Genomic DNA, 22152 nt, shown 5'->3' with positions numbered 1-22152 from the left:
AAAACTCCATATAATTATTGTAAACTTCCCTATAAATAACATTAAGAAACTTCCCCATACAAAATAAATGAAATTATGGTTATAAAAAATTAGTATGATAATTTTTAAATGAAAGTATAGTTATAAAAAATTAACATATTAGATTTAAGATTTATTTCTTTTATTAAACTCAGGAATATTCTTATAGTTATAGTTTTTTTATTTTTTAAAAATTTATAAAATTAAATAGTCTTTTAATTCATTTAGAGATAAAATGACTATCTTTTAGTATTAAAATGGTTGATTGATACAAATTTAAAAATAAAATTGATGCAATATACACATTAAAATTTTGTAGTGGTTCAACATTCGTACGACAAAAGAAAAGGTGGTGCAGATATAATTCCTTTTTTTTTATAACTTGCGGCAACATGTTTATGGATCATTCACTCAATCACTCAATATAGGCGGCTGCTCATTGCATAATAGACATGCTGTCACACAGTGGTCGATGGATCTCAACCTTCTTGATAAATCGGGAATTTGATCAACATCACATCATCATCCACCAAGTCCTAGTGTGGTGTGGGCAACGGAATTTGACATATTAAACCTTATACCATGAAACGTCCGTTGCAGCCATTCAAATAGAGAATGTCTGAAAGTTTATTGTGTGGATGAGCATATACTTGATCAAAATTTGGCATTCAACTCCAAGCAAATAAAGAACAACTATCAGATTTTAGAGCTAGATACTAAATAAACTGGACCAAAAACTTGGACGAGTTTTAATGGGGAACATGAAAATTGTAACCTTTAACACAAGAACTTGAAGTCAGAATACAACGAAATATTTACAGTTAAACACCACATTTATTCACCAACAAAGTCAATAATTCAAAGTATAATTATAATTCAAGAAAATTGGGAATAAAGGGTTGCAAAAATAATTTTTATATAAAGGGTCACTCTATGATGTTGTTATAAAAATTACAGCATCGATAGTGGTGTAAATATTTATCATTAGATTTAATCAACAATTCATAAAATTAAAAGTTAGTTAGGATAATATTTTAATTTTAATTATTAAAAAATTAAATTTACTAATTACTAAATCTGTTAAATATTTTTTAATGATTAAACAATAAAAAGAAATAAGTACAGTCTATTAATAGTTTTATATTTCCTTGTAAAATTTAGTATTTTAATATTAACACAATTCAATCTTAGTTTATCTTCTTATTATTATCTCATTTTCAACAAAAAGTTTACTAGATTAATAAATATTGCAACAATGAATTCAACTCAATATTTGTCAATGAGTAATTTAAAAAAAAAAAAAGACAAAGAATAAAACTAAGAATTTAAACTCGTATTGTCCCAACTATAAATGAAAAAAGGGGTCTAAATTAACATGTGTTGTTGAAGATTTAATAATCCATATTTGTTATTTACACATCTAGACTAATTTATATATTTGCATATTTAATTTTTAATTTTGCTGGGGATTTAGAAAATATTTATGGAATTACAAAAAATATAATTGTATCCATGAATTTGAATATTATCTATTAATTGTTAAGTAATTAGTTATTTATCCACTAAATTAAATCAATTGTAAAAATTAACACATTTAAATTCAAGGGTCAATAACGACTACATTATCAATACGGCAAAAATTCATACAATATCATATAGAAATTCTTATATAAATGGAATAAGTTTAATATTATTTATTATACAAGATTATTTTAAATAGAGATCCATTCGAGCGAATTTAGTAATAAAAATCCCAAAATCTTTGGGTTTCTTCTTACTAACTTACAATGTTATGTTATTAATATATAATTTCCCTTATTCGTTGGATTCCGAATTTTTATTTTTCATATCAAATTTTCATGCAGTAACCACATATATAAATATCATAAATTAGGGATCTAAAACCAAAATAAAATAATAAAAAGTTGAAATTAGGATTTTCTATTTCTGTTGAGGATACGAAGCCTGTTGCCGTGAGTGTTAACAGCTGTTTAAATTATTAATTAATCTTTCTTTCAGGTTTTCCAGAACAAAAGACGACAGATTGCCAACTCGATCATTGATTGATATCCAAATAATTTGGATAGGACAGAAAAGGAAGCACAGCAGCCAAACACTCTTAGCCTACATTTGGAAGGTAGAATTAAATTTGATTAACTCTTAAGATTAAATTAGATTATAATGTGATATTAGAAAGGACTATGTTAATTTAATTTAACAAAGTCAAATAGCTATTTAAATAATATAATATTTTTAAATTATATTAATAATTATTTATTTTAATTTTAAATAAATTAATGAATAAAGTTTTGATATTCTATATGAAATAAAATTACAAGTAAAAAAATTATGAAATTAACTTCTGTGTTTAATTTTTATTCCAATAGTAGGTTAATGAAAAATAAAATAGTGATAAAAAGAACACAAATTCTTCATTTAATTTTATCCCATATAAATTCATATAAAAATAAGAATTTATAATCCTATTAATTTTTAACTAAATTTTATTCTATCCTATCAGTAGATGAAAACGAAAGCTCCCAAACGTAATCTTATTTCTGGAAAGAAACAAAAGCTCCAACGGTTCCACCACCATGTGGGCCAAAATTAATGCTCACCTCTTCGTGGAGAATGTTATTGTGAAGAAAAAGAAGCAGCAGCAATAAAATAAAATGTGCGGAGGCAGAACGGCAGAAGAGATCCTTTGCAATTTCGTAATGGAACGTGATTAAGCTATCACTAATAATATAATTAATATCAATAAAATGTCGTGAGAAATTAAACTTGTAATTTATCAGAAATTTAACCGGGGTGTGAAAGTTAAACCAAGTTTTTTTGACAAAGAAAAGTTTTATGATAAAGGCTTGATAAAATTGGCCAAAACGTGTTTAAAAATGAGCACCAAAGCTTGGAAATAGACATATACATGTGGTTAAACATGCAAAACTTGAAAAGTTGGCACCGAACCTTAAAAATTTGAAAGGTGCTCAAGACTTTTTACTGACATGAATGATAAGGTTCAACTATAAATAGAGGAACAATCGTTCATTGAAATCATCTAAAAAATTAAGAGCAACAATTGAAGTGAAAAATTGTTAAGAATGTGAGCAATTGGAGAGTGTGTGTATTTGATAGGTTTTTTTACTTTCAAGTGTGTGTGAAAGTACTAGGTGAATTTGAGTTTTGAAAAATGAAATTTCTTAACTCAAATATTGTACTATAATAATGATTAGTAATACAATTATTTTCTTTTATTTCCGTGGACGTCGGTATAATTACTGAACTGCATAAAATTTTGTATTCTTTATTTTTCTATGATTATTTGGTGCCCTTCATTCCGCATTTCGCACACAACACGTCGTACAACAAATAATTAGGAAAATTTATTATCAATTGAGGCTCTTCCTACTGATACATTCCATCGTACACCAAAACAGTATAAAGAATCAATTAAAGACGTTAAACGTTTTTCCCGTTTTGATTTGATCACGACAGACTTATTTGTTGTTTGATTTGATGATCATGTCGATGTGTAGGCTGTGGCCATCAGGAAAAGAAGAGTTTTCTTGTGCATTGTTATCCCGGGCGCTTCTTCCATATCAAAATCTTCAATTCTCATCCCTGGTGGCAACTCCCAGTCGAAACTGTACAACAGACTTGCGAGTGCAAGCTCAATTAATGGGATGGCAAAATTAATTCCGGGACATGCCCTCCTGCCTACTCCAAATGGTATCAACTCATAGTTTTGTCCCTTGAAATCGATTGAGCTATTCAAGAATCTTTCAGGTCGAAACTCAAATGGATGTTCCCAATACTCAGGGTCTGTTGCTATGGCTTTTGCATTAATAAGCACCCTTGTCCCTGAAGGAATTTCGTATTCTCCTATCCTGCAATCCTCAGTAGTTTCTCTAGGGACTAGCAACGGCGCTGGTGGATGAAGTCTCAGTGCTTCCTTTACAACCATCTTGAGGTACATCAGTTCGGAGAGATCGCTTTCCTCCACCGCCTCTTTTCCCTTGACGACTCCTCTTAGGCTGCGTTTACTTGCTGGAGTAGGAGTGGGAAGTGTGGATTCCTCCTACTCCAGTGTTTACTTCATCAATTTGGAGAAGAATTGGGAATCCCACTCCGTGAACTCCACTCATTTTTGGAGTGAGAAGTGGGAGTGGGAATCCACTCCCACCTCTCTCATTTCTACCATTTTTCTTATTTAATTTAATATTTTATATTTAATAAAATATAATAAATAATATTATATTTATTTGAATAATATTATTATATTTAACTAAATAATAATTTACATTGATTCTAAGTTAAAATTTTTTTAAAATAATATTATTAGATTAATAGAGAATTAATAAATATTACTATATGCTATCTTCATTTGAAAATATAATATTATTATATTTATTTATTAATAATTAATAATAATAAATAATTTATTATAAGAAAATATTAATTTTGTACTAAATAATATTATATTATTATTTAATATAATTATATTAAATAAAATAATTTTTCATTTTATATTTACCCTCCTTTTATTAAATTTACAATAATTATATTTAATAAATATTTAAATAATATTATTATATTTACCTAAATAATAATTTGATTTGATTCTAAGTTTAAATTACTTAAAAATAATATTATTATATTAATAGAGAATTAATAAGATTACTATATACCATCTTTATTTGAAAATATAATATTATTATATTTATTTAAAAATAATAGTAATATATTTATTTAATATTAATAATTAATACTAATAAATAGTTTATTCTAAGAAAATATTAATTTCGTACTATATTAATAGTAAAAATGTTTCATTTATATTGCCCTTATCAATAATTTTTAATTTATATAATTAAAATTAAAATTAATAAAAAATTGTGATGTACATAATTAAGAATATTAATAATTATTATAAATTTACAAATATAATAAAATAAATTTTTATTCATTAAATATATATTTTTATTAACTTTGTAATTAAAAACTATAATTCTTTAAATAAAGATAAAATTGTAATTTAAAACTATTTACTCTCAATCCAAGATAAAGTAAACACATAAATTGGATTCTGATCTCCATTCCATGCTTCCATTCTAGTGTAAGTAAACAATCTACTCTCACTCCCACTCCACACTCCCAATCTTAGGATTCCTACTCCTCAGAATTTCCACTCCAATCCAAAAAAATAAACGCTACCTTACTTCATTTTGTGCTCTTCTCATCACGGATGGATTTCTGATAAGCTCGGCCATTGTCCAAACCAGCGTGGCCGAAGATGTATCGGTCCCCGCAACAAATATGTCCTAACAATTGTTCTTCCCTTATCAGTTTCAGGTTTTAATTAAAGAGGAGTAAATAATTAATGATGAAATTAATAAAGATCTAGAAGACTGCATATATGTACTGACTATTGAGTACATAACATATATATATATACACAGACACACATACCATGAGGACACCCTTAATTTGTTTAAAGTTCAGGGTTGCATCCGCGTCCCTATGAATTTGGAGAAGTACATCGACCAGATCTTCATGTTCGGGTTTAGGCCTTCTAGGATCAAGATGATGCTGTATTTCTTCATCAAAGAAGTTGTCAATTTCTCTGAAAGTCTTCTCTATGCTTGCTTTAACACCATTAAACATGTTAAGCCACCCCATCCAAGGAAGAAAGTCTGCCATACTAGATTTGCCTAACAAGGCCTGTGCTTGATGCAGCAATTCATCAAATCTGCTTCTGCCATTATATTCTCCGCTGTCAGACTTTTGACCAAATGCAACACGGCATACAATGTTATTGGATAGCAGAAGTGTCAATCTGCTTAGATCAATTGGCTTTGTTAATGATTGAGCTATAAATTGAAGCATAAGCATCACCTCTTCATATCTCACTGCCTGAAATGATTGGACCCTCTTTGAACTCAATATTTCCATTATTACAATCTTCCTGACCGCCCTCCAGTGCTCACCATAGGGTGCGAGTGATATATTGTTGAAGTTATAACTGAACTTTTTTGCAGCATATGATCGAGGCCTTCCTGAAAAAATGAGATCATGGGTTCTGAAGATTTCTCTGGCAACATCAGCTGAGGAAATTACTAAAGTGGGAACAGAGCCAAGCTGCAAGAACATGAGTGGTCCATAATCATTTGAAAGGTGTTGCAGGGACACATGGGGTGAGTCCCCGTTAAGTTGGTGCAGATTTCCTAAAACAGGGAGCTTCCAAGGACCAGGAGGGAGCCTCTTTGCTCGAACTCTCGTCTTTTCCTGCAGCTTGATAAATAGCATGAACACAAATGATGTGCTTGTAATTACTACGAGCATCAAGAAAAATTGAGAAGTCATTTTGATGTTGCTTCAGAGCAGATGAGGAATTTAGATAGTGAATCGATTGATGGTATGAGAAAGATTTGATTATTATGTATATATAGAAATGTGATGCTTAGTTCATCATGACTGCACTGAGCCTAGTTGGCAATGAATCAGTTTCCGGTGCCCCATCTTGTGGACTTGGTATATCTCTCACAAATGTATGGAAAGTATATTCTTCTAGTATTTGTGTGTAGATATATTCCAATATGAATATATATATACATATCAATTTTTAGCCATAAGTATTAGTAAACTTTGAATTGTAACACATTATTATTAAAAAAGAAAAAAAAATGATTATATGTTGGTGTGATCTGAATTTTTTCTTTGTTTTATTAAAAAAGAAAAGCATTCCATTGTTGATCAGAGTAAATGTCATTGTCTCAGTGAAAATAATAGTAATAAAAATGTTGCCATTGTATTTAGCGTGTTCCGTAATCGATGGCTATCCACCAAAATCAGTAAAATCACTTGCAACTTATCTGCATATTGAGAGAAAAATCTGCGTGGGTCTATCCATCACCTTGAGCCACTGTCGATACGTTTGTCGGTGCGTGACTTATCTGCATATTGAGAGAAAAATCTATGTGGGTCTATCCACCATCTTGAGTCACCATCGATGCGTTTGTCGGTGCGTTTGAAATTGAGATTGTTCAGTTATAACTTAAAATATATAGTATTAAAATGCTTGGTAAATACTAGCTGCTATAGGTTGAAAGATATATTAATATGATTTTTTACTTATATAATAAAAAATATATTATATATTTAATAATTTTATCAAAATTATTATTTAAAATTTATATTTACTACGTATAATTAAATTTTGTTTCATAACTACGATTTTTTTTTACAGCAGTTGTAGTTATAAAATAGAACTTCAATCCTAATCAGAACCTTTGTCTTTGTCGTATGGGAGTAGTAAGTGTTAATTTGGAACCCTTAGTAGATCTTACATTAGGTCCACAAAATTTAATATTTTGAAAAGTCAATAAAATCAATGGTAGGATCTATGGCTCTTTGATGTCTTTATCACCTTAGTAGAAGGAGTAACTATTAGAGATAATATAATTAATTAATGTATGAATGACATGTGTAGTTTAATTTTATATAACTATCATTTGCATGTAATTTTTCAAAATAAATGCATACATGTCATCACATCATTTATTTATGATATGGTTGGCATGGTATCTCATACATAAGTATTATAAAATTTCTGCAATATGAGATAGTGGACAATCTCACAAGTTTTTCTCCTCCATTAGAAGCCTTCATATTGATTGTTTTAGTGCCTGTTTGATATTGCTGATTGTCTTAGTGCTTGATTGGTATTGCTAATTATCTTAGTGCTTATTTGGTATGGTTTATTTAATTGCCATAAGTACTTATTTAATCTTATAAGCTCTTTTTAAAATTTTTGTAGTTATTTTTTTAAATAGAGTTTTTGAAGATTAAATGAGTTATTTACCTCTACTATCTCTACTATTAAAATTTCAAACTTTGAGTTTTTACGAATGCATGTTTAAGAGTTTTTTTGAAATGTTAAAATGTTTTAACATATTTTTTATTTATTTGACAATCTTATTTAATTTATTTGATAATATAACTTTAAAAACTTGCCTCTTAAATTAATTTTTAATTTTTAATAAAAACTTTCATTTATAACCAAACAATAATTTTTTTTTATGAAAACTCTACTTATAATAGTTATGATAATAAAAGTTATAATTAAGTGAGCTCTATTTGAAAAACTATATTAAACAAAGTTTTAATAACTTTATCATAAATAACTGCCTTAATAGCTTACTATAAATGGCCACCGAATCTTTTTTTTTTTAATAATTCTTTTATGATCTAATGCAATTAAATCATCATGAATTCAAAAACAGAATTCATTTTCTCTCTCAAATATAGTTTCTTACAATCAGCTCCTTTCATCTTTCTCTATATACATTATTAACATTTATTTTTACTTCCTGTTAATACTAAGGCTATCAATGTTAGAACAGATCGTACATTTTTGCCAATTGAAAAACAGATACTCACAAGAAACATACATAATTTACTCCGTCTATAACTTGATATGAATAAAAAATGTTTCAAGAAACTTATAAGGAAACTATAAATTGTTGTGTGTTGTTGTTGTCGTTGTTATTATTATTAAAAAGAACTTGTATTGGACAAACTAAATAATAATTATTATTTAAGAAAATGGTTATTTCCGCTTAATCCCTAAATGTTTCGATATTTTTCACCGCGCCCTTAAATATTTCAACAATTTCCACCCCGTACCTATTTCCGTTAATTTGACCGTTATTTTTAACTGAGCTGTTTGAAATATAAATAAATGTCATAAATGCCCCTTATTTGAATTGGAGAAAAAGTAAATGACATAAAATGTTAATCCAATAATTGATATTCATATTAAAAATTCTTAACGGTCAAATTACACAATAATTCCATCAATTAACTTATCAAATAAATTTAATTTATTATCATCAAATAATACTTAGGGCATGAGCTTCCAAAGTTACCCTTTGACCATTAGAATAAACGGTCAAATTAACGGATTGGATGCGGGGTGAAAATTGTTGAAACATTTGGAGGCACGGTGGAAAATATTAAAACATTTAGGGGCAGGCCAAAATTAACCCTTAAGAAAAAAAAACGAAAATGACTTGAAAAAGACGAAGCTAAGGGTTGGCAATGGGACGGGATGGGATGAGATTTACCAATCCCAGTCCCATCCTGTATATGCAAATGGGATGAAAAAACGTCCCAATCCCGTCCCTATATATTTTTTTGGGACAAAAATATGTCCTAATCCTGTCCCAAAAGAGATGGGATCCTGCGGGATCCCATCCCAATTAAAAAAATTTTCATTCTTAATCGGTAATGAGACGGGATGGTACAGAATTTGTCAATCCCACTCCCGTCCCGCTATGTAATTGTGATAAAAAAATGTCTCAATCCCGGCCCTAAATTTTTTTATGGGACAAAAATATGCCCCAATCCCATCCCATCGGGAAAAATTGCCATCTCTCACAAGTGAAAAAGAGTTTTCATTATTTCTTCAATAAATAATCACATGACGTGACTTTTAAGAAAATGATTATCCTTTATTATGTCAAATATTGTCAAATAATAAATTACTATATGAATTATTAAAAGTAACGCTTCTTTACGTTTAACGTTTTAAAAATAACAATTTGATATATTTCGATCATTGCCATTAGTCTAATGATAATCTCATATAGACTAAATTGTACTTTCATCAAATGAAACCTAAATTTGTAATTAAATTTTAGGGTTATTATCGTTTTACTATGGCAAATATTGCAAAATAACAAATCACTACATAAATTATTGAAAAGTAACACATCACTATATTAACTTTTTTAAAATGGTAATTTACTATGCATCCATTAATTTACAATTAATCGTGTGATAGATCAATTGGAGGGCCAATATTTTCATTTTATTATTATTATAAATTTAAATGGGGGTGAGGCTATTTGAACCCAATAAATACTTTTGGCACCCATTTTTTCTACAAAATTTTATATTACAAATATACCCTTAAATAAATTTACTTATAAACCCTTAGTCTCTTCATGATCTAAATTTATAAATTCCTCTGTTAAATACATATGAAATTATTTTTACACTTGTTGGAAGATAATGTTGACAAAACAAAACATTTCTCATTGTGAATTACTTAGGGAAGATATTTTAACATTTCTTATAATGAAACATATGCAAAATGAAATCTCAATTGTTGTTGAACCAGTAACAACGCTATTTTTCAAGTTTCATGAATTTTAAATCCTTAATAGATTTGGAAAAAAAGGAGGGGAAGAAGTTGCATCAAATTAACAAATTATGATCAAAATTTAAGTGGCAATTTGATTGCTCTTTGCAGAGGGTAATCCTGAATTCATTTATGCGCAGCCTCCAAAAGTCTCTTCCCAAATCAAAATTATGAAGCTTGCCCCATTACAATCTTTATAATGAATAAAATTATATTATTTCTAAAAGTAATAATTTTGGAAGAATCACTTGTTAAGTTTACAGATCTAAATTAGTTTGGAAAAGACATGATATTCTTTGATGTTCACTAATATTGGTGAAGACATATATGTGAATAGGATATTTTAGGAATGTAAAAAGCTATTTACCCTGAATTTGCACCCCGAAAGACAAAACGCACCGTTTGGTAATTTGATTGCCATTTGCTTTTGAAGCACGTGTTTCTTCAGTTGCTTTATGTAAGAGGGAAGGACAGTCAACATGCAACACTTATTTTATTTGTTGCGTTCTAGTTGTGCAGCACTTATTTCCTTCGCTTTGCTTTTTTGGGAAGGTCTGAAGATTTAAGCGGAGTTCATTGAAGTACTAGTGAAAAACCCGTTTTTGTTTACCTTTTCGAGGCTAAGTGGAAATCGGAGCCATGGTCTGAAGAAAATCGGAGCCGTGGTCCCGTTTGTGTTTACCTTTTCAAGGCTAAGTGGAAAATGGAAGGTCTGAAGAAAATAGGAGCTGTGGTCACATTCGTGTTTACCTTTTCGGGGCTAAGTGGAAAAGGAAAAGTGAAAACAAAAGTGAAAGTTAAGTGGAAAGCAAATGAAGTAACACGTGTGGAGAGGGAAAACCAAACGGTGCGTTTTGTTTTTCGGGGCACAAATTCAGGGTGCAAATTCAGGGTAAATAGCAGTACTCTTTAGGAATTCAGATGGGTGCTTAAAGAAAAATTATAAAATTAAAATTTTGTTGATGGATGTCATGAGAAATTGGGTTTATTGAGTATTTAAATGGGTTCAAATAGCTTCTCCATTTAAACGGCAATGATATTGTTTCACACTAATAGTAGGACAAAATTATAAATTTATATAATATTAATTTATACTATTTTCTTTTCATTTTAGGAGTTATTCAGTAAGGATAAAATTAATATTTTATAAGTTAATTAACAGATCAATTAATAAGAGTAATGAAAATATAGTGAATGGTAATTTAAAAAAAAAAAAACTCATGTAGTGAATGTTTCCTTTCAATAATTTGCGCAATGAATTGTTTTGTCGTAATACTTACCATAATGAAAATATAATAATCCTTGAGAAAAAATATTTATCTTTCTTTTAAAAAAAGGGTCTGCAAATGATTCAACTAATTGATCGCATACTATATATAATATAATGTTTATGTAATGATTTCAATATTTTTTCTTTATTTTTTTGTTTTCCTTTAAGATAATCCCATACTCTTGCGAATAGCACCAAGGAACACCCAAGTCCAAAGGTAATCCAGATAAATTTCTTTCTTTTCAGGTTTTGTCATTTTGTTAAAGCAAAAAAATACTCTATAAAAAATTATCAAAACCAGTAAGAAAAGAAGTACAAAACATTATCAAAACTAGTAACAAAAGAACGACATACTTATCTCAAAAAAAAAAAAAAAGGAAAAAAGAAAAAAAGGTAAGAAGTAAGAACAGAGCACAGGCAATTTCGAAGCTTAGAGCCTGAGACTTCAATTCTCAATCTCAGAAGCTTAAAAATGGAATCTCTGGCACTCCCTTGTCTGAATTCTTTTACGAGTTCGCGTGCAAGTTTTCACAAAGAACAGAGCAACAAACTGTTGGCTAAAGCTCGTTACTTGAACTCTTCAAAGCCAGCTTCTCTCAGACTTACGCCATATTACATTGCTCCTTCTTTTGTACGCACATATTCCATTTATTGGCTGTTCTGATTAATGGGTTCTCATTATTTTCTTTGTTCTCTTTTCTTACTGTCTCTGTTCGTTCCTCGAGAAAACCAAGGAAAATGGGGAGAAAGAAAATTGAGATTGGTTGTCTTCTGTTTCTTTTCTATGTTTTTCTTTTTAAAGAATTTGGGTGGTATTCGGATGCAAGCTGGTGGAGAAGAGTATGAGCTGAAGCAAATGAGAGATATGGCTGCTGCAAAGAAGAGATGGGACGCTCTGGTATTCCGATTTATTTAATGAAATGAAAAATTTTCCCCCTTGTTAATTATTGTCAGTGAGGGGCTATTAATCTTGTTCTGTGGAATAAAATTTCGTTGCCTTTTAGTGATTCATGTATTAGAATCACACTTTTTTGTTTTTCTAAAGTAAATTTCAAATGGTGATGTTACTTGTCTAATCTGATAATATAAAGTTTATATGAAATTATTGCACTACGATATGGTAATCGCTAAAATACACATATCAACTATGTTTATTGGACAATTATACTGATGACATTGCCTCAGCTTCTTTTACATAATGCTCTTGATCTTGAAGCTCTTAATTTAGTAGTTTCAACTGTTTTGTGTTTGTAGATCAGGGACGGAAAAGTAAAAGTTCTTACACCAAGGGAAGCCGGTTATGCAGTTCAACTCTCTAGCAAAACCTTGCTTGACGTTCGTCCATCTACTGAGCGCAAAAAGGTGAAAATTATTTCTTTTTCTACAATGTTATGTAGATGGGTTTCTCCCATTTTGCAGTAGTTTATGCTGGTGGTAGTAATGATTTTCATGATATGCTTGTAATTTCCATTAATTTTCCAGCTTAAAAGAGCCATAATCGTATGTTAGTTAAGTTGATTGATTTCAAATATTTTATTGTGTCAAATAAGGCTAGTCCTTAGTTGGATGCTGTCATTAGAATTTTTCGATACTTATGCTTCTCTCTTTTCCCTCATTTGTTGGAACATTTTTTTTACTGTCCACGGCGTTGTTGATGTCTATTTTCTTTGTCATCATCATCAAGTTTTCTTAATCTTTTTTTCTATGTTTTAAAGGGTTGGATTAAAGGCTCAATCTGGATTCCTATCTTTGATATTGATGACACATTTGATGCCGGATCTCTTCCCCCAAAGGTCACCAATTTTGTAATGGGTATCATATCATGCTGTCTTATACTTTAGTTGCATCTATTTCTGTATTAGCGTAATTAAATCTTATGCCCTTCATGGTATTACTGGCCAACGGAGTGAAAACACTGAAACTAGTGATTCCTAACTTTGTGGATGTTTCTTCTTAAATTGAATTATCATTGTGTAGGAGGTTGGTGGAGTGGTGTCCCCACATTATCTTACAATAAGTATGTTTAAATTACTTTTGAAGTTCTCAATTTTTTGGGTCCATGCATCTATTTAAGCGTAAACGTTATGTTTCATGGTTATTGTTTCTCTTTCTTCTTTTTTATAGGCAATTCTTATCAAAAGTTGAGGAGAAACTCCCAAAAGATACTGACCTGATTGTTGCATGCCAGAAAGGATTGAGGTGAATCTTTAGATGAACTTATTGGCACTTAAGATCAATCAATTTTAATCTGTGCCTCAGTGCACACTTGTTCATGCAAATTCTTCACTAACAATAGTTCTCTAAAAGGTCTCTTGCTGCTTGTGAGCTACTTTACAATGCTGGATACAGAAACCTCTTCTGGGTTCAAGGGGGTTTAGAGGCTGCTGAAGAAGAGGTATACATGTTTCTAATTTTTAATTCCAGATTTCCTTTTATTTTGTGTTCATATTTCGTTTGGTACTGACTTCTTCTTTTCATTCTTTCATTTTGCTCCAATAGGATGAATTTTTTTTTAATCTAGTCTGAATGTATTTTGGATTAGGATCTTGTCAGAGAAGGTCCTCAGCCTTTGAAGTTTGCTGGAATTGGAGGGCTTTCCGAGTTCCTTGGGTACACATCTCAGCTTTGTTACCCGTTTCTTCACATTTCATATCCAAGTACTTCTTTTTCGAAAATGACATATGTCATAATCCATGCTATGGACGGTTTATATGTGGGAAATTTGAGAAATTGGTGGAATATATTGGAAATTATAAAAGATATTGAGGAGTGAATTTTATAGATATTAAGAAGGAATACCTTGTGCAGTTTTACTGCAAGAGAAAGAGAATCTGAATGCAGTTTTACTGCTATAGAAAGAGAATCTGAAAAACATCTCCTGTTTATGAAATCCCTTGGCACTTGTCTTGATTGCATTCAACCTGAAGGCCTAAACACCCAGTTAAGCTCTGATAATATTCAGGCTGGAGACTTCCAGTAATATTCCACTTCTTCTTTCATTCATCTAGAGAATATTCAAAGATAATTTTATAATTTCTAAAACTCTTTTCTGATAATTTATTGTACATCTGCAACATTCCTTTAACATGCAAGAGAGTGGAATTAAGGATTCAATAATTCTCACTGTCACCAAGTGCTAAGTTTGTGCGAAAATTAGTTAGCAGATGATATCATTCTATCTACTGCAGTTTCTTGTGTCTTGCTGAAATGGATGGAAAATAAATCCTGTAAATGCCATTTAATGTTGTAATTGTTAGAACATTGCTAAACGTGCTCTGACTTAATGCCTGGACTGGTCTTCTTGGTGATAGATCACAAATCTTTTCATGATTCAATGGATTTTCTTAGGGCCTACTCCTAAAATACTTTTTCAGTACTTAAAAAATTGTTTGCTTGAAGCGTCTTTACCATCTGCAACAAATACCAGTCTAATAAAACGTGCCAGCTGAGGTAATAAATATACTAGTCCTGATGATGTTAAAAATTTATGATTTATTAAAGTGTACTCTTTGCGCATTTATTTTGTTTTCAGTTGGACCGATCAACAAAGAGCTCAAGCTGCCAGAGAAGGTTGGGGTTATCGATTACTATACTCTGCGCGTCTGGTAATTATGAAGTTGTTGTCTTAGATTCTTAGTAAAATAGTCTGTTGTTTAGCCTTAAATTTATTAGTTATCTGAGTGAGACTAATATCCATCTGTTTTGGAAACAGGTCGGAGTATTTCTGGCTGCTGATGCCTTGATTATTGGAGCTCAGCAAGTGGGCCGTTATATCCAGGATATAAGATCTCACTGAGATTAAGTGGCTGCACTTGAAGCAGTCGATTTAGACGTGTGAGAGACAAAAGTCTCGGTTATGCTTGACCTCAAAGTGACCAGCGATTTGTGGAGGATCCCAATTTTGAAGCTAGAGTACTTCACAAAGCTAATGACATTCGCGAATTTCAGCTATAGAATCATTTCCTTATCGTGTGTTTTTTATGCTTTTCATCCGCGTTGTGATTTTCTTTCATGTGCTGTAATGAGTTAGTTGAGCAGCGATTGCCTCGTTGTAATTTGTTAAAGCAAGCTTGGCTGCAAAGGAAATTTGCTTAACCAGTTAAATAGAATTTGAGATTGCTACTGCATAGCTATGTGTGTTTGTGTGAAGGAGGTTGTTATGTTACATGATCATGTAACATACATGATTATGTAGCGGTCGTTGGATTTTTATCCAACAGTTGTGAAAATATAAAATAATAAAATTATGTTATTTCCACAACCGTTGAATAAAATCCAACGGCTCCTACGTAATCATGTATGTTAGATAATTATATAACATTAAAAAAAAAAAGTGTTCTGTGAATTCCAATGCCTACATCTTTTTTAAATATAATTTCTTATAACCTTAAAATTGCTTGTCCATATGTAGTATGGGTGTGTAACTATCGTGCACCGGCAACTTAGCAAAGTTTTGAACGAATGAATCAAGAAACAATTATCCTTTTGTCTGGTGGAAGATAATGCAAAGCGGATAATACCCCGTTGGTACGAATTGGGTTCAGTCAACCCACCTGGAGGTTTGCTTTGTGCATTGTTATGCGGAATAGTAAAAAAATTGATAAACTAATAGAAACAAAAATTTTAAATAATAAAAATATTATTGATAAGTTTGAATAATCATAACTAGGATTTTGGGATTTTTATTAAATTTTAAATATTGTGAATTTATTAAAATAAGTGAAACTAAAATATTATTTTATAATAAAATTTTCTTAATTGAAATGAAAAAATAAAATAAACAGAATTCAAATGTGATAACTAAACAAAAGAATAAAATACTAAAAGCAATAAAAAAAATAAAAAATAACTTAATATTGCAAAACAATTAAGAAACAAATAGAATTCTAACTGGATCATAGGGCAGAACAGTCATAATAATTTGGAGTTTTGGTTCATTTGTTGCAAGCTTCAAAACTATATATCGTACACTCAAGACAAACACTTATAGCCAAATTACGAGTTTCAAAAATTTCATGCTCATCCTATGCAACCATCTTATATCACGTATATTATTCATTGTCTTCGCCATATGTTGGGTTGGTTTGACCTGCTGTCAGTGTTAGACGAGTAAACCAAAATCCAGTTCGAGCTCTCTTGGCAAACCCCATTAGACTCTTTTATTTTCCTTTTAACCTTTACTCTCTCTTCTTTTCTGCTGATTACATGCAGGGAAGCAAAATGAATTCATATGACAAGAGGGAAAATATTGACCTAGCTCGGTGGTGAATTTTCTTGGGGAAAGTGAGGCTTGGCTACAACAATCAGATCAGCTGTCCTGTGCATAGTGATGCCAAAAGCTTCATTCATATCTAAATCTTTAGCTTCAATACCAGGGGGAAGCTCCCAATCAAAGCTGTGGAGCAGCTGAGCTAGAGCTAGCTCAACAGTTGCCGCTCCAAATGCAATAGCTGGACAGCTTCTTCTACCGGAACCAAACGGTACAAGCTCGAAATCCTGCCCTTTGAAGTCGATTGTGCTACCCATAAATCTTTCTGGCTCAAAGGCTTCAGGATTTTCCCATGATTCTGGGTCCCTCCCTATTGCCCAGGCATTTACAAAAAATCGTGTTTTGGTTGAGATATTATACCCATCAATGGTAACTTCCTCCATGGATTCCCTTGGGACTAGGACAGGAGCAGGAGGGTGCAATCGAAATATCTCTTTGACGACAGCTTTCATGTAGTGCAGCTGAGGCAGGTCACTTTCTAGTACAGCTCTTCTGTCTCCAAGAATCCTTCGAACTTCAGCTTGAGCTTTTCCAAGGACACGGGGGTTCATGATGAGCTCTGTCATCCCCCAATCGAGAGTTATGAAGGTTGTATCTGTTCCTGCAGCAAACATGTCCTGCAACATTTACATAGCCACTTTCCCGTTTCAGTTTCTGTGGAGATGATAAGTCAAAAATTGCACGTTTTATACATTTAGACATCTGTTCATTTTTTAAGCTAAAAGGGGTTAAAGCAAAGCAGCCGCAAATAAAGAAGTTTTCACTGACCAAGATGATGGCTTTGACGTTGTCCATGGTGAGAGGCATTTCAGCTGATTCACTCTTCTGTATATCTAGTAAAACATCGACAAGGTCCTGCTTTTCCGTTTCTCTATCGGTATTGAGATGTTCTTTTATTACCTTGTCGAAAAGCTGATCAAAGCGTCGAAAGGTTTTTTGGAGCCTTGATTTCATGCCGGTTAAGCTGTGAAGAAACTCCATGGAAGGGAAGAAATCTCCAATACTAAAACCGCCTAGTAATGCTTGATACTCCTCGAGCATCTTCTGGAAACCATACTGATCGTACTCCCCTGCCCCCGAGAAATCCCTCCCAAGTGCAACCCTGCAAAGAACATCATTTGCATACAGTCCAAGAGTCTTAGTTAGATTGGTGGTATTAGGATAACACTCTTCTACTCGACGAACCAGACGAGCTACTTCTTCTTCTCTAACAAAGCTAAAAGATTGGACTCGTTTGGCACTCAGTAGCTCAAGCATGCAAATTTTTCGTATATGCCTCCAGTAAGCACCATAAGGGGAGAACACAACATCAGTGCAGTCATAAAAGAGGTGTTTGGCTGAAAAAATCTGAGGGCGGCTTGCAAGTGCAAGATCATGGGTCTTCATCACTTCCTTTGCCATTTTAGCCGAAGAAACCACTACTGTAGGAACTTCACCGAGTTGCAAGTAACAGATTGGACCAAACTTCTCTGCCAAACGGCAGAGAGAGATGTGGGGCATTTTACCAAGCTGGTGAAGGTTACCGATGACTGGAAGCTTTGAAGGGCTTGGGGGGAGATTAAGCTTTCTTTTTCTTGAATTCTCCTTTAAGATAAACTTAAGCAGCAGCAACAGAAAAAGAGCTGCAAAGACCATGGAAGGTTTGAACCCTTCCTCAAGCCATTGATGGAAAGCCATCAGAGTTTTCTCTTAACAGGTTTCTACCTTTTGGTGCAAATCATTATTCATTTATTAAAGGTAGCCACTTCATTTATATGATTAATCTCCCACCAGTGTATCTTTCTAAGTTTTTCCATATTCTCTGATCTATACTATAGGATCTAGCTAGGCTGTCAACTTCTTTATTCACGTTTTTCAACTCAATCCACTGCTATACATAGTAGCATCCAATCTCTAGTCTATTGGTGAATGATCATATGCTTGGACTATGAACATGAAATAAACAGAATAAACCCAACGGAATATTTAAAAAATTACGGCGGCTGCTACAAGTTTGTTAAGATGTGATGCGTATCAATGAAATACATCGAATCAAAGCCAAATGTAGTCATCACATGCTAAGCTAAAGAAGCTTGACTAAATGATAGAAACCTGCTCAATTATGTATGCATGAGGTGGCAAATTAAGGATAGGCGTTGATTCATCAAATGGCCGCCTAAAAGCAATAGAAACATGGCATGATGAAGCTTGTAAGAAGCGGTGGCTCACTTGTTCTAAATAGAGACATTTGCTTCAATGGTTAGTGGGGCCGATTATGTATCAAATCAAGAAAAGAGAAAAGAGGAAGCTTTAACAAAAGCTCATATCCTGAGTTAAGGAAATAAAAAGTTTCTTTTTTCAATTTTCAATGTCTTAATATTTGTTTATAAAAAAACAAAGTTCTTGGTCTGGGATTCTCTTGATAGTGGAAGTGTTTTTTTAATTTTACAGTTCAATACCATTTATTGTAGAAACTTAACACTTTATCAATATCAGTTAGATCTAGCTGCATTGTTATAGGATAAGATGTGTGAATGATAGTCAATAGGAGTTTCCGTGGTTTGTATTCCTCAAAAACTTTTTCAAGTTGCAGGTTTTACGTGTCCTGCTTGCGGAAATGTCATTGTCGGATGCCTAACCTTGTTTGCATAATGACAAGTGATCACCATCCCGGCCTGCATGCGGAAATGTCATTATCGGATGCCTAATCTTGTTTGCATAATGACAAGAGATCACCATCCCGGCTTGTGATAGACCATAATGGAGCTATCCTTGTCAATTTTGGTGGAGCTTCCTCAGCATTAATTTATCTTAATGGTAAACAAGTAATTTCGAAAACACACACCAAGTTCCAAGAATGATGTCTAAATCTAGCATGTAAATTGTAAGACTCTTTAAAAGCACGCGTTCCATTTTTAAAACTCAAAGCACATTCTAGACAAAAAAGGTTAACGAAGCTCTTATTTATAAATTATTTAGTGAAGAAAAGGGTAGAAACACCTCAAATGGTATAACCATTCACCAAATATTTTAAGATAGATTTTTACAGACATTTCATTATCCCTTTGGCTCTAGAAACGATGAGGAGTCGCAACAACTACAAGCGGGAACTTCCTGTGAATGGTTATACCATTTGATTCATCGACATCCAAGTCCTCCTCTCTTTGTTCATCTGGCAACGCCCAATCAAACTTGTACAATAGGTTTGACAATACAAGCTCAACAATTGCAATAGCAAATGTAGCTCCAGGACACCCCCTTCTACCAGCTCCGAAAGGAATGAAATGAAAATCATTCCCTTTGAAACTTGAACAGTTGTCCAGGAACCTCTCAGGTTTAAATTTCTCTGGTTCTTCCCATGAAGCAGGATCTCTCCCTATTGCCCACGCATTGATAATAACTCTGGATTTGGCAGGAATGTTGTAGCCTCCTACCTGGACATCTTTTGTTGCTTGTCGCGGAAGCAGCAATGGAACTGGAGGGTGTAGTCGTAAAGTCTCCTTTATCACTGCCTTGAGGTAAAACATTTTCTCTATATGATCTTCATTAATGTAAGATTTGCTTCCAGCAATCCGTCTCACCTCTTCCTGCACCTTTTTCATAGTTTTGCTATGCTTTATAAGCTCTGTCAGTGCCCATTCTAGAGCAGTGTAAGTGGTATCCGTTCCACCAGCAAACATGTCCTACAAGAAATTGATTATAACGCATTGATCATAGCATATATAGCGATCTTGTCTTAAGATACTTGTGCGTTTGTATGTAAATAAATAATCTGCCTTTGGAGCTAGTTTGGATTGATTAGGCAAAATGTGCTTACCAGGATAATGGCTTTCATGTTCTCTCTAGCCATGCTAATGCCATTTGTGCCATCATTTTGAATTTCAAGAAGAACATCCAAGAAGTCCTTTTGATCCTCCTTCACGATCACACCACCATTGGTTGCTACATCTTGACGTTGACGAGTCATGTGATGGTCAATAACATAATTCAAAAAACTATCCAAATGTTTGAAAACCCTCTCCACCCTAGCATCCAGACCGGTTAATTTATCTAAAAAGGCCAGCCATGGAATGAAATCCCCAACACAGAACATACCTAACAATTCCCCGAGTTCTTCTAAAAGTTTCTTAAGTTTACCCCCAGCTTCACCTTCACCGCATGTCATACCAAAAGCAGCCCTGCATATTACATTGTTTGTAAGCGAAATTAATATTTCACTTAAATCAATTGGAGACGAACCCGAACAAGATCGCAATGCTACTTTTTCAATCATTTGAATTGTCTCTTCTTCTCTTAAAGACCTAAATGACTGTACCCTTCTTGTGCTAAGAAGCCGCATTACACAAATGCTCCTCATTTGCCTCCAATATTCACCATAAGGGGACCAGGACAAGTCCCTGTAATCATAGAGAAGTTTTCTAGCAATACTGGAATAGGGTCTGTTTGCAAATATTATGTCGTGAGTTTTCATTATCTCACGAGCAAAGTTTGGTGACGAGATCACAAAGGTACGTTCTCTGCCAAGTTGCAGCAGCATAATGGGGCCGTGTAGCCTGGCTAAGGACGTCAGAGAGCGGTGTGGGGTCATTCCTAATTGGTGGAGGTTACCTATTATTGGCAGCTTTGATGGTGAGGGGGGAAGGTTGTTATTGCTTGGATTGGTGAAAAATACCCATTTGATAACAAACATGGCCAGAATAAGGGAAATAAAAAAGGAGGGCAGTAGTAAGAATTCCTGTAGCTGGTAATGGACATGGAATGGGATCGGAATGTTGGTCATTTCTGATTCTTTGATTTTGTGAGTTTTCATAACATTATGAACATCCCTCGTCATGCTTTACACCATTTATAGGCGTTTAACCATTTACTAAGCATTTAAGCTTTTGCCAGATTCATAGAATTGATGGAATCAAACAGATACAGATAGAAGTGATAAGTCTGTATCGTTTATAGAAGCAGATTTAATAGTTTTTTTTTTTTTGGCGTCCCTTCAGTTGGCCTACTACTACTGAAATTTGAGATATGGAAAGCGTTAATTAATTTGAGATATGTAAAATGTTTCGAAAGAAACAGGGTGCTTGCAATCACGCAGACCAATCATTAGAATTCAGAAATGGCCACTAACCAATGCAGTACACAATTCTTCAAAGAAAAAAAAAAATAGTTGTCTCCATTAATTTATGTGCACGTGGTGTAATATTGTTGGAGTTATATGTGAAAGACAATTTCATAATTTTTATATATTAATTATTGTTAATTCAGTAGAACAGTGCCACAGAAATTAACATCAATATTACTAGATTACGAACACAAGACATTACAACTCTTTAACAGTGAACAAATTGCATTTTCCCTTATTTGCACACAACTCCAGCAACTAGCGAGGAGTTGGAACTGACGAAACAAAAATAA

General features: G+C 32.5%; 4 protein-coding genes across 4 annotated transcripts; 1 reads left to right on the top strand and 3 right to left on the bottom strand.

The window, feature by feature from the left end:
• Window positions 1-3355: 3355 nt before the first annotated feature.
• Window positions 3356-6580, bottom strand: LOC102630349 (cytochrome P450 71A9-like). The gene is made up of 3 exons (XM_052435718.1): window positions 5488-6580; window positions 5233-5339; window positions 3356-4046 (listed from the first exon to the last, which is right to left on the bottom strand). Exons 1-3 carry the CDS (start codon window positions 6379-6381, stop codon window positions 3539-3541), a joined length of 1509 nt encoding a protein of 502 aa, XP_052291678.1. The 5' UTR covers window positions 6382-6580; the 3' UTR covers window positions 3356-3538.
• A 5234-nt stretch (window positions 6581-11814) lies between these two features.
• On the top strand, window positions 11815-15621 carry LOC102629942 (rhodanese-like domain-containing protein 11, chloroplastic). The gene is made up of 10 exons (XM_006476850.4): window positions 11815-12123; window positions 12295-12390; window positions 12747-12854; window positions 13208-13304; window positions 13470-13509; window positions 13617-13691; window positions 13800-13887; window positions 14035-14102; window positions 15025-15097; window positions 15205-15621. Exons 1-10 carry the CDS (start codon window positions 11965-11967, stop codon window positions 15286-15288), a joined length of 888 nt encoding a protein of 295 aa, XP_006476913.2. The 5' UTR covers window positions 11815-11964; the 3' UTR covers window positions 15289-15621.
• Window positions 15622-16322: 701 nt separating this feature from the next.
• LOC102629670 (cytochrome P450 71AP13-like) lies at window positions 16323-18952 on the bottom strand. Its single transcript, XM_015529872.3, has 2 exons — window positions 17530-18952; window positions 16323-17378 (listed from the first exon to the last, which is right to left on the bottom strand). The coding sequence occupies exons 1-2, from the start codon at window positions 18436-18438 to the stop codon at window positions 16746-16748; spliced, it is 1542 nt and encodes a 513-aa protein (XP_015385358.2). The 5' UTR covers window positions 18439-18952; the 3' UTR covers window positions 16323-16745.
• A 723-nt stretch (window positions 18953-19675) lies between these two features.
• Window positions 19676-21574, bottom strand: LOC102629384 (cytochrome P450 71A1-like). The gene is made up of 2 exons (XM_006476848.4): window positions 20558-21574; window positions 19676-20423 (listed from the first exon to the last, which is right to left on the bottom strand). Exons 1-2 carry the CDS (start codon window positions 21572-21574, stop codon window positions 19812-19814), a joined length of 1629 nt encoding a protein of 542 aa, XP_006476911.2. The 3' UTR covers window positions 19676-19811.
• Window positions 21575-22152: the final 578 nt, after the last annotated feature.

The sequence above is a fragment of the Citrus sinensis genome, chromosome 3 (genome assembly GCF_022201045.2).
Source record: "Citrus sinensis cultivar Valencia sweet orange chromosome 3, DVS_A1.0, whole genome shotgun sequence".
NCBI lineage: Eukaryota > Viridiplantae > Streptophyta > Magnoliopsida > Sapindales > Rutaceae > Citrus > Citrus sinensis.
Note: the sequence above shows the minus strand (reverse complement) of the source record. Positions and strands in the feature narration are given on the sequence as shown.